The sequence below is a fragment of the Danio rerio genome, chromosome 7 (assembly GCF_052040795.2).
Source record: "Danio rerio strain M-AB ecotype USA chromosome 7, GRCz13ab, whole genome shotgun sequence".
Classification (NCBI taxonomy): Eukaryota; Metazoa; Chordata; class Actinopteri; order Cypriniformes; family Danionidae; genus Danio; species Danio rerio.
Genome location: NC_141027.1, coordinates 55,816,458 through 55,835,254, shown reverse-complemented (window position 1 = coordinate 55,835,254; position 18,797 = coordinate 55,816,458). Strand labels below are relative to the sequence as shown.

The window sequence follows — 18,797 nt, the reverse complement described above, 5'->3', positions numbered from 1 at the left end:
ATCAACAATTGAACACCTTAAAATACTCATTCTTAGTAATAAATAGTGGCTTATTGCCTCATATGTGTAAGATTTTTGCTGTTCACTGGTACACTGTTAACAATTTCCTGTAGAATCTACAGTTTATCTTACTGGCAGCAGTTTGTCAGTAACTTACTGAAAATCAATTACAGCAAAAATACTGTATTGTTACATTTACACCACCATTTATCTTGCTGTATATATATTTTAGTATTGTGTCTTTACTGTAAAATCGTAACCTTGCAATTATAAGGTTCTATCTGCGTTCTAAATGATTTTGAGATATTGAGCTTCAAAGGAGAGATTTGCGCAGAACTAAATTTTGAATCCTACTTCCGCCCACTCCCGCCAGGTTTTAGTCCGAACCCGACCGCAACCGCTTATATTCAGTATTTGTTGTCCCACTGCCCGACCCGCCCCATTTTCTACCCGCTGCGCCTGTTCCCGCTAACGGGGAACAAAACTGAAAACCACCCAGCTATACAGAGTCCAGACAGCTTAAAAACAATCTATCTGTATAAACACACACACACAAACACACATTAGCACCAAGCAAGTGACACACACACATAGGCATTACACTCTGCCTCTCATTCACACACACACATACAGTACAAAGCTCTCTCTCTCATTCGCACACACACACACACACACACACACACACACACACACACACAAACACACACAGCAACAAACAAGCTCGGGAGTGATTCTGTTAGACTACCCGCTCCCGGGCAAGTCACAGCAAGAAGGTCGCTGGTTCGAACCTCGGCTCAGTTGCCGTTTCTGTGTGGAGTTTGCATGTTCTCCCTGCCTTCGTGTGGGTTTCCTCCGGGTGCTCCGGTTTCCCCCACAGTCCAAAGACATGCGGTACAGGTGAATTGGGTAGGCTAAATTGTCCGTAGTGTGTGAGTGTGTGTGTGGATGTTTCCGCTGCCTAAAAACTTGCTGGATAAGTTGGCGGTTCATTCCGCTGTGGCGACCCCGGATTAATAAAGGGACTAAGCCGACAAGAAAATGAATGAATGAATAATACCCGCTCCCGTCCAAAATTAAACCAGTTACCGACCGCTCCCGCGCTTTATTCGGAAATTTATTGCAGACCTCTACTTCAAAGTTTTTGCATTCCATAACGAACAGCATGGGCCCTATCATACACACTGCGCAATGAGGCACAAGGCGCGACGCAAAATGTTGTTTGCAAGTTTCAGCTTGGCGCAAGAGTTGTTTTGATGTTTTGCACCATGCTGTTTAAATAGCAAATGCATTTGCGCTCATATGTGCGCCCATCGGCATTCTGGTCTAAAAAAGAAGGTTTGTTGAGGCGCATTGCTGGCGTGTTGCTATTTTGAGGAACTAAAATAGTCTGTTCAATTGACCAGATTAAAACAGTTCTATAGTCCAGCGCAGAGCGCATTATTTGTGCCCCTCGCTTAAACACTGCTTAATACATACTGGGTGTACAGCAATACACAAATATCTTTACAAATAAAAAAGTATTAAATGTTTATTAAAATATTACAAAAATGATTACTTTCTAGCCTAAATAAATATAAAAATCGTCCTTTTATGCCTTTTTTATCTCATTTTTTTTTCAGTTCATTCATAACAATTTGCTTTTGTATAATGCTATTATTATTAGCTGTATTATTTATTATATGCATTTTTATATTTGTTTTATAAAAACAGGCTTAGATTTGCCCACCTGTCAGGTTTTAGACCATATGGGTCATGTGTTTTTGGAAATAACTCACACACTTCGTTATTATTGTTCATTTATAGGTTTGCTGGAAATTAGAACTGAATTAGGAAATAGTGTTGAAACAAATCTTTGCGCTTAACAAACAAAATTAATTATTTATAGGATAATGGATATATGTGCGTACAACACGTTTCCCTTTCCATGAGAGTGAAAGTGAAATTACATAATGAGGAGGCTCATTCTCGCTGCAGATGATCTGTTAACTGTTTTCTCGGTAGTGAAGCATTCAGTTTTTCCACTTACAAAGTTTGTCATGTTAATAGCAAATGCGCCATGGCTCGATGCAACTGACTCTTAAAGGGAATGGGAGATAAGACTGATTGGTTTATTCTCAAAACCCACCTAAAACTCATAACGAGAATAAGCTTTTAGACCATGCGCCATGGCGCAAAGCGGATTTTTCAATCCTTAAAATAGCAAAAGTAGATTCAGAAACGCCCTTAATTCCTTTGCGCCCTGCGCTTTTGGATCGTCAAAATAGAGCCCTATGTGTGTAACATTTGTTATTTAAAAAAAAACTTAAAATGTAAATAACTTATAAAAAAATCCCATAATGTAAAAAGGTTATCAATTAATAAGAATATGTCAAAGCTTAATTTTGACAAAAATGTCAGATAAAACCTTAAAATTCTAAGGTGACGAAATATACTGCAATTGTTAAATTGCTACTTTAAACATGCTTCATTTTTGTCCTACTGTAAAATACAGTTCATATTACAGTTAAATATTCTGTAATTTACAAAATTGTTAACAGTTTACTTAAAAAGTACATATTCTGCTTGATCGTATTCTACAGCCACAGTCCTACCAGACCTACACTTAACTACTACCATAAATAAATCAGAAATGAGGTGTTAATTGAGAAAAAAGTAATAACTAATAGTTTACTAATAGTTTAATAATTGTGACAAATTAAAAAAAAGATAGTATTTAAAATGAAGACAAAGCTGTTTTTCTCTACCTTAGGTCTTTCATTTATGGTTTAAAGCTACATCCACAACACTAGGTGTCAGTAGACATCTAAAACCACGATAATATTGACCTCTGCAATAAACAAAAAATGACCAAACGTGCCTATAAATTTGACATGGAAAGACAGTCACAGACCTTTTAATGATTTTTTCATGGCGAATATGAGTGTGATGTACATTCAGGCAGTTGTTTGTGCAGATTGTTACATGGCTGTCTGGAGTACTCTATTCAGAGATGCGTTTCCCAAACAGTGATGTAACTCGCAGCTGAACTATCATAGTATGATGCATTGTTTGGGAAAAGAACAATGTAGTGACGAGTGTTTCCCAAAAGCCATAGTTTCTCTGTCGCAGATCCATCGTTTGAATGTTACAACGTACAATACCCATACTGATGCTCTAAATGGTGTGAAATAACAACCTTTTTAGAGAAGAACCCCATCATTTCTTTGTGCAAATTATATTGTTTTACACACACATGCATAAAAAAAATTATATTAGTTTTGGTAAAAACATGCCCTCGCTTTCCATATTAGTTACAATATATGTAAATTACACATATAGGGCCTGTGTTTTCTTTACAAATATTATTGACAACATTACATATTCCATTCTAAAACATAAAATCACTTACAAAAGCTAACAAATATTCTAATCTCATATATACATCATATAAATAAATACATAAAGGCTATTTATTAAGAAACTAAATTTAATATGTATTATTTATTAGGAAATGAAAACAAATCCTACTCTAATAACAAAATTAATGATAATGATGACAATGATGATTATTGTTATTATTAAGTAGGATATTGTTTATTTATTTTTTTGAAGAGTCTACTTTTACAATTTGACACATGCAAAACCAGAAATGTTCTAATCCACAAGCCCATGTCATATACAGTACAGATACTTAATAAATAACCCACTATAAATTAAAAGCATTAACATATGCTATGTTTTTTTTGCTTTCACAAGCTTTGGAGACGTAACATAAATGCCGCTTTTAAATAATAGATCACCTATAGCTTTCGTCATAAGCCACGGTTGTGTTCAAAATTACATTAATGTTTCCAAAGTGCACTGTGAAGGGAGCACAATTGTAAACATGAAGATCGCTAAAACTGAACTGTAAAAATACTTTGAAAGCAAATAACACCTAAGAGAGATGACCTTAATGCTTTTTTTATCATTCCAAGTTTAAATGTTAGAATGTTCTAAAGGAAAGATGATGATGTGACAATCAAAGTGATTTCATTTTTTATGAGGATTATTGCTTAGGGGGGATAACTGGGAATAGAACACAGCCAGGGACTATATTTCTAACTACAGCTCCAGAGGTGTAGTTGCAAGCATACAAATTTGCAACGCAGTTTGTAAATGTTTATTGGAACAATAGATTTGGAAAACACCAAATCAACGAACTATGTTTGTAACAATGGAACTTGTGACCTTAGCTGGCTAATGATTGTGACATTGCAAGTGTTATTCCACAATAACGTCTGTTTACATGCATGTGGTTTCTCAGAATAGGAAAATAATATTATTTTATAGTGGTCTGTAAAATAATAACTAACTGGTATGTTGATCAGTATTGCACTACTGATATAAATTACCATTTTGAAAATACCCGGAAAAGGTTGAAAAACTGTGTGCAGTTGCAGTCTGTATGAATCCTCTCTTCGTGTTTTATTAGTCAAAAACATTTATGTTTGTATTTCATTAAAAAATAATAATAATAAATTAGTCCATGCATTTCCTGGAAAGCCCTTTATATCGGTAATTTCTCAGCCATTTTTTTCCTGACAAAAGAAGAAAAAAATTCAGGTTAACATGAAATATACATTCTGTCCCAAAGTATGCACACCAGGGTTTGGATGACAATAGCTAGGTCTCCATCCACCTATTTTTATGCACATTTTGGAATATTGCATAAAAATGCTTTGTGGAAATGCCAAGATGCGCATACAATTTAAAAATGCACTGAGTGAGATAAGTTTTTTGGACATAAAAAATGGACAAACTATGATGGAAATACATTAAGCAAATACATTGCGGCATGCACATTAGAACAAAAAATAATGGGAATAATGTGATGTGAACAAAATGGATGCAGTGAGACAGCATTTAACGGACATTCGAAAATTCCTTGGTCATTCTAAAATCACCTAAACAAAGTCTGTCATCAAAGTGGTACAGTATTAAGGTTGTCACACTTCCAAAAACCACATTGTGTTTCGTCTTCCGAGACTAAAGTAATTTATTATACACGAAAGCAGGCCCACAGTGGAAACTCCTAAAGCAGTAACTTCTATTCTTCGTTCCAATTTTTGCGGCAATTTATCAGGAAGCGGCCATTTTGTTCTCTGTGACTCATTGGATGAAAACAGTGCTATATTCTCAAATGTGATGCAATATTCCTACCTTTTTTAATTTAGTGGCTAATTCATATGAATTTCTACGATCTCATTCGAACAGTTTAGTACGATTTGCTTATCCCCCAATGATGGTTCTCTGTTTTACCAAAATTCCTTTAGATCAAGTCATTTCACTCGGTGGCCTTCTTTGAAATGCCTTTCGGGCAGTATGCTCGGGCATTCTGTTTGAATGAGGATCATAAAATTTTCCAAAACTGTTTGCCAAGCTTATGATTGAATTTCATATTGGAAATCACCAATGAAATTAAACAACAACTGTCCCTTTAGGGCCTACTCACACTATGCCATCCGTACCGTGCCCGTTTCCCGGATCGTTTGAGAAGTGTGAGTGCGCTGAATCGGACTCAAGCACGGTTCACTTGGCCGGCCCTGGCCCGGTTGGAAGAGGTGTGCCTGAGCGCGGTTCACTTGGGCTTTGGCGCGGTACGCTTGTGTGTGAGTGCAAAACGCGCCAAAGCCCGAAACTGAAAGCAAACCATGACTTTTAAGGGACTGTTTCATATGGATTTATTAATCATTCTTACTGTTCAGTGAACGCAAACTGCCGTCGTTTATTAAAGACGCAAACTCCTCACTTCACGACAGCTGTGTGCCTTCAGCAGACCTCCTCATTCCTGCAGCACGAGGGCTTTATGATTGTTTATGAGCGCCAAAAGTGGCGGATCTGTTCAGCGAAATATCTGACTGTGTGTCCCCGCATCCCTAAGGACTGTTTGGCGAAATATTTGACGCCATATCAAACGACTGAAACGATATAACTAGAAAAATCTCCACTGCGCTGCTGAGTGAGAGAGCGCTTCTCACTGAACAGCGCAGCATCGATGACGTAAGCGTGCCAAAGCCCGTTTGTGGTGTGAGCGCGGGCCGTCGGGGGAGACGGGAGGGGGGACAAGTGTGCTTTGGCCCGGTTCGAGGCAACTGTACCTAGTGTGAGTACGGCCTTAGTTTCATTCCTAAATGTTTAAATCACACAAAATCTGCAGAAACTAACGTCTGGTCTAAGCCCCTCCCCCAGAGTATCGGCAGTCTATAGAGATCGATGATTAGCTCCTGTACTAGAAGGCGGGCTTTATTCGCCATATAGCGAACGATGGTTGGGTTTAGGGGCAGAGTTTAGTGCCACGCCTCCTTTTTAAAATCATACATTTTTGTATGACCGAACTTGTACAAAATAACCACCAAACTGACAAAGTGTTAAAATAGTTATGTTTCCTCATGACACCAGGCTGGATATTCCAGTTTTGCACATAAATCTAATTCGCATTTTAGGATGGAAACAGCTAATGTTCAACCCATAATGTTCAACTAAAGACCAGGGGGCACTTTTTATCCAATTTTTATCCAAGAGAACAAAAGTTGAGTCCTATCTGTGCATGTGCCTGGGAAAAAAATGCAAGTCTTAGGTGCAAACTGGAACCCTCCAAGAGGAATTCCTGTCAGTTTAGATTTTGCTTTGATCAATTCGGCAGAATGTCAAGCACATAAAATACCAATTCCTCATATATCTATTAATAAATGGCAGTGCTTTCCTAACCAAGCTCAAGGAAATTACTTGGTCCACACAACCCTTTGACATGCTGCCCCCCATCTCACACCATACCCTGCCCTTCCCTGCCTGTCTTACCCCAGCACTTAAGTCCCATCCTGCCTAAGGCTAATGTAGCAGGCAGCTCGGGCCTCATCTGCTGCCGACAAGCACTTCAGCCCTCAATCAATAATGCTCGTAGAACTGCTCAATTTCCACCGGGGGGGAAAAAGAGGGGGGGGGGGGACAGAGAGAAAAGGCAGAGGTATTTGATTGCCTCTTCAGCTCAATTCCCTTGTCTAGCTCCAACGGTGTGCGTGTGTGACTTATTTTATTCATTCATTCTGTTATACTCGTTGGTGTTTTTACCATGTGAATACCGATTGGCTCTTGTTTCGTTATGTTGCAGCGCTTTCTGCAACACAACATTCGAGAATGGTGTTTTGTCGAGTATGTGTGAATGGCTAATCAGTCTGGTGACACACCTGAGCAATGCCCCTGCCCCCTGGGTGTCATGCATTATAAATCAAAAGACTGTATTTGCACGCATTGTTATTATTAATCATGCCTCTACAGTTGTAGAAAGAAAACCAAAGTGCAGAAAAATGCTAATGAGCCATGCTGACTGTGGATTTTCTATTGTTTGTCTGGACTGTGGGCATAAATAAACATGTTATGCTTAATTATTGATTAGGGACCCAGGGGCATAATAACACAGGACATTCTGGGATGGTGGCATACGTTTAGCAGGTTCCGAGCCCGGTGCATCCCGTCCCATGGTGCTGCATCTTCACATCTATCATAAATAGAAAAGCAAATGTTTCCTGTGTGTGACCTGAAGCCCTCTGAATTGATCCAGCATCTCACCCTAGAGGTGAATGAAAAATATATTGAAATGTTTTGACACCCATTAAAAGCTTCTGTCACAGTTTCACATGATGTCCCCAAATGTTTCTACAACAAGGATGTGATTTGTTAGTTTCTTGTTTCTAGTTGTTAGTCATTCTATACTGTAAAACTTCCTTTTTGGGAGGAAACAATTACACACTTTTTTTTTCTCCAATGAAAGTCAAATACGGGATAAGCACGATGGGTTAGGACTGTCACCAAGCCGATAGAATGGGCGTTATTAGTGGTTAACAGCTGATAGATATGGGCCAGAAGGGGCCTTCTGCACCTACTGGTAGGCTCAGAAGGCTGTTGTCATCCATATGCATGGTTAATTGGCTATAGATCAAATACGCCTGTGGCTGGAAGTTAATGATATAAAGTTAATTATTTTTATTATGTATTAAATTTCACATTTATTGTATTTTATTAACGTCTACTCCAACCCCAAACCCATCCGTCACAGTAATGTAAAAACAGATCTGGACTCCATATCTATCAGCTGATAACCATTGATAACGCCCATTCAGTCAAGTGATAATAATCAAAGCTGATGTCATAAGGGTTGAGGTTTCAGTCTGGTGAAACCCGGTTTCACAAAAGAGATCAAAGTAAAACTACATGGTTGCAGTGCACTTTACTCTTCCATTTGCTTTTGGAAACACTATTGGTTGGGTTAAGGTCAGTGGTTTGCTGATCTAATGCTGCGTTCACACCAGACGCGGAAAAAGCTTCAAGCGCAAGTGATTTACATGTTAAGTCAATGCAAAATGTTCACACGTCTATGTATGTGCGAATAGCGGGATTTATCCGCGTCTACCGCTTCTGGTGTGAACACAGCATAAGTGTTTCTCAATGTTTCTGAAGGATACAACAAAATGTACGTAAGTAACATATTTCAGATGCACTAAAAATATAGACATCTGAAACGTACATAACCTATTTAGTGCAATGTATTTCAGGTTTTGCAAAAATGTACTTTCTGTTGCACATTTTAATATGTCAGATAAAAAAAATTTAAAAAAAACACTTAAGGGATAGTTCACCCCAAAATTTAAATTGTCATTCTGAAAAAAAATGACATTTTACTTGCTGAAAACCTGTAACCATTGACTTTAATTGTAGGAATTGCAAATACCATGGAAGTCAATGATTACAGATTTTCGTTTTTCTCCAAAATGTCTTCTTTGATGTTCAACAGAATAAAGAAACTCATAAAGGTTGGAAACCACGAGGGTGAGTGAATAGTGAGTAAATTTTTATTTGTGTGTAAACTATCCCTTTTATATCAGAAATAAGAAGCACATTTTGTCGGGGCAATGGGGGGATAAAAACACACCCCATGAATGATAAATGCAAGGACAACATATCACCATTGATCTATATCATCATTGCATTTTAATGGCTTGTTTAGAATAAGCAGCTTTCCCGTTCATCAGGGTGTCACATTCCTCATCTGGATAAAGTCTTATTTTGGGATATAGACTTCAAACTCAGGGCAATTGGATTATAACAATTGGATAATTTCCAACTAACTGTAGATTTAACAGTCCCCTGAATTGCCTTGAAACATGCAACATTATTCAATTTGCTTACATAATTGTAACTGAAGAGCAGCTCTTAGTCCCTGTAAAAATGTACTGTAGCATTTTGTTTATATTTCTTTGTATTGCTCAGCCAGAGATGTTGAGCTTGCTAATGGCACATTTGACAGCCGTTTCTCCTCTATATCACTTTAAATTATAGCATTTAATTGCAGTTTATAGCAATAAACATTGTGGCCTTTGCCAACTCACACATATAATCCACTCTCTGTTTTCATGTTGTACTGGTGAAACGGACTGCGTGTGTGCATAATATATTATATTTACACTATTGGAATAGTTAGCCTGTGCTATTTACCAATACTGATTTCAGTCTCAGCTTTAGCAGATTTATAGTGTAGATGTGATTGGATGCTTCAGACTTTGGAGTGCATTAGATTGGACAGAAAGTCAAGTTAAGAAGATGAAGTGCAGAGTTATGTCATATAAATTGCAGATCCTGAGAAATTGTACTTTTTAAATGCATATAACTTATTTTTAGCACACTAGTATATAGATAGTTTTAAGGCTAAATAATTTGTTTTCTTTATTTATGTGGCAATTTTTATTATTATTACTATTATTAGTAGTAGTAGTAGTAGTAGTAAAGTTTGCCTTAGGTAAATCCACTATTGCTATTCTGCATTGTTATTATTATTTTATTCTTCTTCCGTGTGTTTATATATATATATATATATATATATATATATATATATATATATATATATATATATATATATATATATATATATATAATTAGCGTTATTGAAAGCTCACAAATTGACATTTGGCTGCACAAATGGGAATGTGATGGTTTCATGCTTGAGAGCCATTCAGTCGTTAAGTCATCAAAACGATTTATTAAGACTGTTAATGTCAGCATCATCATTTATTGAAGTCCAAATGATGGAAGTCTGTCAGATAAAACAGCTCAATGATGTAAACCAGTAGGTCCAACCATTGCTCTGTTAGCATTAGTGGCTACTGTAAATGTATAGCTGATGAAGCGCTGTGCTTTATATAAGATAAATGGGTTTGGAGGATGACATGAGGATTCGTCCTACACCCCATGATGCTTTGTGTGAATTATAGGAGGAATTTCTTTAAAGTGTAAAGAGAAAAAAATCAGTGAATTTCAATGTTTTAAAAAACTGGGTGCAATGAGGAGACGTTAAAAAATGAGCAAATTAACAGAACGTAAAGAAACTCAGAATTCAAAACATGTTTTTTTAACAGCAGGAGAAAAGTGTTGAATGTTGAGTTTTATGGAAATACAAGCTCGTGCGGAAAGTTTTGCAGTTCACTGTGGTGAAAGTTTCAAGCTTGGTGATCTCTGACCTGTAAAAATCACATCACATGACTGCGTAAAACCAATCGAAGATTAAAAATGATCTCTCTGTACTATAAATGCAACATATGGACCAATCGTTTGCTTTTTTAAATGTCATCTTGTTTAATCCCGCCCTCTTTTGTCGTACGCCAGAATTTTGCATGCTCAAACTAGAGTGTGATGTGGCATAATTTTGTCAAGCAATTCTGTTTGAGCAGAAAAAAAGCAATATCTAAGTGTGAACTCTTGAAATAGTGTTTATAGCAGTGTGGGACACATATATGACTGTCAACATCTCAAAAAAATATGTTTTGGTGTTTCGTGACCCTTTGACAAGAGCAGTGATTGAACTCTAGTAGAAATATCTCAACCTCCCTTTTTTTTCCCTATTTCTCTTAGATCGTCCCGCCTCTTTTCTCTGTATTTTTAAGTGTTCTTATACATATAATATTAACATGATGTTACAACTTTGTTGAAAAGAAAAAAATATACATGTAAACATGTAACATGTAAAATGTATCATTTGTGCTGATATAAAAAAATATAATAAAGAAAAAAAGGAAGTGAAGTAATGTGTGGTTGGCTCTGAGAGCGAGAGAGGGCCGCAGATGTTGGCGAGGTGCGAGTGGGACAGCGCCTGGGGTAATTACATTAATTGACACTTCACCCCTCACGCACACACCCGTCCCTGGGGGCCAATCAGAGGCTGCTTGGAGAGCAAGGGGCTGGCCTGACACAGGTGCTGCCTGCCTTTGTGTTATGGCCGTAATTGCAGTGGTGATATTTGCTCGTGCGTGTTTCTCGCACAGACACACATTCTCTGAAGCCCATTAAGCCTACAGGTCCTATTGAGAGTAACGTTCCTTTGAAAGCATCAGGGGTGCGGGATGATGTCCAACACAAATGATGAGAGGACACGTGGAAGGCAAGCCCTCTGGGACCTTGGCGTGTGTGTGTGTTTAATGGTGGGATTGGCCGTCTGTCACTGAATTCGCCATGCATTATGCTTTAATAACCATGAATGAGTGAATAATTAATTTGAGCTGTTTAATATTCAGTGCTGACGATGAGTCTGCAAAGACTGTTCTCAACTGAAAATGATGTGGAGATAATGTAAATATATATATATATATATATATATATATATATATATATATATATTTACATTATTTACAGTGCAAATATCAACTATTATTTAAAAATCAAAGCATAATTAATAGTAAATTACTGAAAATGTATAGCCTACTACAGCATGTTTTTTTTTAAAATGTAATATACAGTGCTCAGCATTATAAGTATTTCTCATTTGGAAAATGAATATTTTCTCCATTTCTCAGTAAATATAGACAATCTATTTTGTTGCATTAAAACAAAACAGATTTAGTAAACAGACATATTTATAAAAATAATATTTTAGTCACCAAACTTATTTAGAAATTGAAAGTTAATACAATTAAATGCAAGCAAAATATTGCAAAAATAATTTACAATCTACAAAATTTCAACTACATTTTTCAAAAGAAAATTTTGTCTCTCTTAATTTTTCCTTTTTTAAAATAGTATTTAATATTTTTCTGTAACACAAATGTGGGTGTGCTAGTTTTTGTACCATTATCGTGAGTTATTTTTGTTAGATTAGCAGTTTTGGCTTCAGTACTGACTAATCTAATGTACATGAGCAAATATAATATTGTATAGCTCAGTGAATATAGATAATATATTTTGTTGATTTAAACAATTTGGTGCATATAATGGTCATTAAAATAAGAGTGTGATCACCTGGCATTTTAAGAAATAGAAAGTTAATACATTTAAATTCTAATAAGATGTTGAAAATGCAAAGTACAAAATTACAACTGAATGTAATATTTATATTTTATATTTAGTATGATTTATTTATTTTGCTTTATATATATATATATATATATATATATATATATATATATATATATATATATATATATATATATATATATATATATATTTTTTTTTTTTTTTTTTTTTTTTTTTTTTTTGCTTAATATTATTTCTTAACAAATGAATTGGGGTGTACTGTTTTTATGATGAAGTTTTGTTAGATTAATTCCAGTTTTGGTTTGGTATTTATGTAAATGTGTGTTTACAGGGGTGCCCAAACCTTTTCTTATAAAAGGCCAAAAACCAAACTTGATTGAGGGCTGTGGGCCGAAGTTAAATATACACTGTAAAACCCAAAAAGTTAAGGCAAATCAAACTGTTTGAGGAAACCAATTGCTACAGAAGTTCAAAAACTAATCCATATGAGTACTATGAACTTAATCCATTTGAGTAAACGAAGCAATTTGAGCACAGTAAAACCCAACAAATGAAGAGAACTCAAACTGAGTACTTCAAAACACAATAAGTTAAGGCAACTCAAACCATTTGAGGAAACCAATTCCTACAAACTATTTGAGTTAAAAACTAATCCACATGAGTACTGTGAACATTGTGCATTAATTTTCCTCTGTCTGTCAACAGTATTTACTTGGGATGTCCTGATCAGGTTTTATTGCCCTCGAGTCGTGTGTTTGTGTTTGTGTTTGTGTTTGTGTTTGTGTGTGTGTGTGTGTGTGTGTGTGTGTGTGTATACAGTTGAGGTCAGAATTATTAGACCCCCTGTTTATTTTTTTCCCCAATTTCTGTTTAACGAAGAGCAGATTTTTTCAACACGTTTCTAAACTTAATAGTTTTCATGATGACAGTAAATAATATTTGACTGGATTTTTTTATGACACTCTATTCAGCTTAAAGTGATATTTAAAGGCTTAACTAGGGTAATTAGTTTAACTAGGCAGGTTAGGGTAATTAGGCAATTTATTTATTTTGTTTGTTCAGTAGACTATTGAAAAAAATATATAGCTTAAAGGGGCTAATAATTTTGTCCTTAAAATGGTGTTTAAACAATTAATAACTGCTTATATTCTAGCCGAAATAAAACACATAATTAAGGCTTTCTACTGAGGAAAAAAAAATATCAGACATACTGTGAAAATTCCTATGCACTGATGAACATCATTTAATAAATATTTAAAAAATCAAAAAAATCTAACTTCAACTATATATATATATATATATATTAGACATTAATACAGTTTAATATTTTACATGGTATATTATACACCTGAACGATTGCACAAAAAGTGATTCATATTCAGAATGTTGCTCGAGATGTAAGATTGAGGTTGGTACATTATTTCATGTTTTGGACATGTTCCAAACTTAAAACTATTGAAGAAATATAATACAAACTATTAGTAAAATTGCCAATGATAACCTTTTACCCGATCCAAGATTTATGTTACTGGGGGATGAATCAATTCTTCTGTTCGATCAAAGGAAAGATTTACGTTTAATTAAAATGGCTCTGATAGCAGCAAAGAAATGTATTGCTATACATTGGAAATCAGTAGAACCACCAAGTCATATTGTATGGCTAGGAGAACTTTCTTCTTATGTTCCTGTTGAAAAAATCATGTTTAATCTTAAAATAAAAACTCTTCAATGTTTGAGAAGACTTGGGGTAAATTTATTGAATATATGAATAATTTGGATGTTACACTGACTGCAAATACGGATGGAAAAGTATGACACTTCGTTGCTTTAACCCTTTATTAGTCATTATTGTTTATTTCCTCTTAATTTACACATCAGCTTGATGTCTCACAAGTATGTCTATTTAAGTGTTCTGTCTTGTGAGGGTGGGAAAGGGGTGGATAATGTATACTGTGTATACATGTATACTGAAATTATTCTATAAATCCTTTGTGGTGTCTTTACACACACACACGCACACACACACACACACACATATATATATATACATATATATATATATATATATATGTATATGTATATATATGTATATATATATGTGTGTGTGTGTGTGCGTGTGTGTGTGTAAAGACACCACAAAGGAGTCTTTTATATGGTGTTATTTTCTCTCTTTTTTTGTCTTTACACGTGTCTCACCTGACCTGCCCCTATGTGGTTTGTCTTTTAGTGTCCAGTGTAAGGAGTACCGGGATGTTTTCAGACGTGTGACCGCAGTAGTGGAGCAGCATCAGAAGCTCTTGATTCCTGGACAACCGCAGCTCAACATGTGTGACCTCGCTGTCATGGTGAGAACATCATCACTACTGGCAGGAGATCCTTTCTGCAGATCTCCTTTAACATAGAAAGTGAGCTTTATAAGTCTTCATTTAGCATTTGATTGATTCTTAACAAGCACTTTTGATGTCAAATGGATAGTTTACCCAAAAATGAAAATGTACTTACCATTTACTCAAACATTCATTCATTACTTGAAACTAGATATTCTGAAGAATTTAGTATATCTTTGTGCGTGTTTTTGTGTGTGCTTGTGCGTTGTGCTCGTGTGTGTGCTTGTGTACTAGTGTCTGTGTCCAACAAAAGAATGAAGAACCTCAAACACGTTTGGAACAACTGTAGGATGAGTACAGATAGATAGATAGATAGATAGATAGATAGATAGATAGATAGATAGATAGATAGATAGATAGATAGATAGATAGATAGATAGATAGATAGATAGATAGATAGATAGATAGATAGATAGATAGATAGATTATTATCTAGATTTATTAAAAAAATTTATTATTATAATTTTTATATGCATGTTCTTTTTAATGTAAACATTATAAATGTATTGGCAGTACATTTGTAACATTTACTATGCCAATAAAGCAGTTATTGAATTGAGAGAAAGAGATAGAATGATATAAATTTTACCTCTGTGTTTTTTTACCTTAGTTTCAGTTTATTTAATAAATGATTAAACCTTTATTATTATTATTTTTCTCATAATTGGCAATACACAAAAAGACCATCTTTTCTGCCACTGCAAATGTGGATTTAAATGGCAGATTGTGTTGATAATAATGGAGCAACAGCGACCTCAAGTGTTGATTTCGAGTTTTGCACGAGCATATTTTCATTGCTTGGTTTGTGTTTGTCCTCAGAACTGGACTCCTCCTGGCTGTGAGCAGTTGGGCAAATGTCTAAAAGCACCGGAGTCTCAGCCATGGAAATGTGACTGGCCACATTAATCTGTTTACTCATAAGTACTTTTATAAACATGTCTCTAAAATCTGAACTCAGTTCACAAAACACATGATTTGTAAGGCATTTATATGTGTGTGTGTGTGTGTGTACGTGCGTGCGTGCATGCCTTACACAGGGGTTTAATGAAGTGTTTTTACTTAGAAAAGGGAAATAAAACCTTTTAATTATTTGAATATGATATTATTTATCTTTTCTTCTGTTGAATACTATACAAATTTAAGTCCTTTAGAGTTTAATAAATAAAACTGAGTCCATTCCTTAATTTTCCTTCGACTTAGTCCCTTTATTCGTCAAGATTAATAAATTCATGAACCGCCAACTTATCCAGCATATGTTTTACTGTTTTACACTGCGGATGCCCTTCCAGCTGCAACCCATCACTGGAAAACATCCATACACTCTCACATGCGTGCACACACACACACACACACACACACACACTATGGCCAATTTAGTTTATTCAATTCATCTGTGCCGCATGTCTTTGGACTGTCGAGGAAACAGGAGCACCTGGAGGAAACCCACATGAACACAAGGAGAACATGCAAACTTCACACAGAAATGCCAACTGACCCAGCCAGGACACAAACCAGTGACCATCTTGCTGTGAGGTGACAGTGCTAACTATTGAGCCAACATGACCTAAAACTGTGTCCATCTGACAGAAGAAACAAAACTAAAAAAACACTTGTTTTGGTTGTCCTCTGCAAAAAAGTAAACACACACACACACACACACACACAGTTATCTTTATGGGAACTTCCTATAAACTTAATATTTGTTATACTGTACAAACTGTATATTCTTAACCCAAGCCTCACAGGAAGTGATCTGCACATTTACATTTTCAAAATATTTTATTCTATGTGATTTATGAGCTGTCTCTCTTATATGGAACAATAAAAGTGTGGCAACAATGGCACAATTTACTGGTATTGCTATACTTGTGCGGACATTTGGTTCTCATAATGTGAGGAATACAAGTATACACTAATTATTATATATATGTATATACATATGGATATGACAAGAAGTAAAGTACTGTATAAATGCATAAGCTTACTGTAGTAGTGTCGTTATTCATATTAATACTGCAGATGGACTTAAGTAGATTTGAATGTTGTTAATTAATTCATTCTTTTTCCTTCAGCTTAGTCCTTTTATTCATCTGGGGTTGCCACAGCGGAATGAACCATCAACTTCTCCAGCATTTGTTTAACACATCGAACTCCCTTCCAGCTGAAATCCTGTACTGAGAAACATCTATACACACTCATTCTCTCACAAACACAAACACACACACACACTTATACACTATGGCCAATTGAGATTATTCAATTCACTTATACCACATGTCTTAGGACTGTGGGGGAAACCGGAGCAGTCCGAACAAACCCATGCCAACAAGGGGAGAACATGCAAAGTCAACACAGAAATGCCAACTGACCCAGCCCGGGCTCGAACCAGCAACCTTCTTGCTGTGAGGTGGCACGCCCCTGAATGATGTTATTTTGGAATAAAAAGCTAAATTTAGAAAATTGAAGAACAAAATGTCAAAAACAGTCTCTTCAGTTCTTTTCAAGGGCAATAGGGCTGAACATATTTTGAGAATGTTGTTGATGATGAAGATGATGATGATGATGATGATGATGATGATGATGATAAAAACATCATGTGACAGCTGCCTGAGACTCACTGGATGTCACACACTGATGGACAGACTGTACTTACACACTATCAGGGTCACTGTCAGCGCTGTCTTCAGAAGTTAAATCATTGTGTAGTCCACAAATAAATATATAAGCATGTCTTTTTGAGAACATGTAAATAAATATATTTTCTTATATTGACCCATTGTTATTTTATTAAATGGCATCAGTAGTTTAGTGAAACAAAAAACTGCATTGTTCCCAAACACTGTAACTCATTAATATGGAGAGATTTCATGTGCTCTCATTATCGTTTTCCTCAAATGAAGTTTGTGATATAAACAGATTACACATTCATTCATTCATTTTTCTTCTGCTTAGTCCCTTATTTATCATAGGTCACAACAGCGGAATGAACCACCAACTACTCCAGCATATGTTTTACGTAGCTGATGCCCTTCCAGCTGCAACATCCATACACTCTCACATAAGTTTAGACATACACTCACTGGCCACTTTATTAGGTACACCTGTCCAACTTTTGGTTAACGGAGATTTCTAACCAGCCAATCACAGCAGCAACTCAGTGCATTTTTGAATGTAGACATGGACAAGACAATCTGCTGCAGTTCAAACCCTGAACGGTTGATACAAGGCAGGATGGATCCATGTTTCATGTTGTTGACGCCATATTCTGGCCCTACCATCTGACTGTCAAAGCAGAAATCGAGACTCATCAGACCAGGCAACGTTTTTCCAATCTTATATTGTCAAATTTTGGTGAGCCTATGCAAATTGTAGCCTCAGTTTCCTGTTCTTAGCTGACAGAGGTGGCACCCGCTGTGGTAGAATGTGCTGTTCAGAGATGCTTTTCTGCATACCTTAGTTGAAACGAGGGGTTATTTGAGTTACTGTTGTCTTTCTATCAGCTGGAACCAGTCTGGCTATTCTCCTCTGACCTCTGGCATCAACAAGGCATTAGCGTCAACAGAACTGCCGCTCACTGGATATTTCCTCTTTTTCGGACCATTCTCTGTAAACCATAGAGATGGTTGTGCGTGAAAATCTTAGTGGATCAGCATTTTCTGAAATTCTCAGACCAACCCGTCTGACACCAACAACCATGCCACGTTCAAAGTCACTTAAATCACTTTTCTTCCCCATTCTGATGCTCAGTTTTAGGCTAACGGTGAGGGCGGGTGTTTAATGATGTGGGGGATATTTTCTTGACACACTTTGGGCCCATTATTACCAATTGAACATCGTATTAATGCCACAGTCTACCTGAGTATTGTTTATGAACATGTCCATTCCTTTATGACCACGGGGTACCCAACTTCAGATAGCTACTTCCAGCAGGATAGTGCACCATGTCATAAAGCTGTACATACACTGTACTCAAATGGCCTCCACAGTCACTAGATCTCAATCCAATAGAGCACCTTTGAGATGTGGTGGAACCGGAAATTCGCATCATGGATGTGCAGCCAACACATTTGCAGCAACTGCGTGATGCTATCATGT

At 36.1% G+C, this 18,797-nt stretch overlaps 1 protein-coding gene across 1 annotated transcript in view; it reads left to right on the top strand.

The window, feature by feature from the left end:
• Window positions 1–15,882, top strand: part of galns (galactosamine (N-acetyl)-6-sulfatase) — a 79,678-nt gene extending 63,796 nt beyond the window's left edge. The window contains 2 exon segments of the mRNA NM_001080641.2: window positions 14,543–14,660; window positions 15,522–15,882. Coding sequence (NP_001074110.2) covers window positions 14,543–14,660; window positions 15,522–15,608 — 205 coding nt within the window. The 3' untranslated portion in view covers window positions 15,609–15,882.
• The last annotated feature ends 2,915 nt before the right edge of the window (window positions 15,883–18,797 follow it).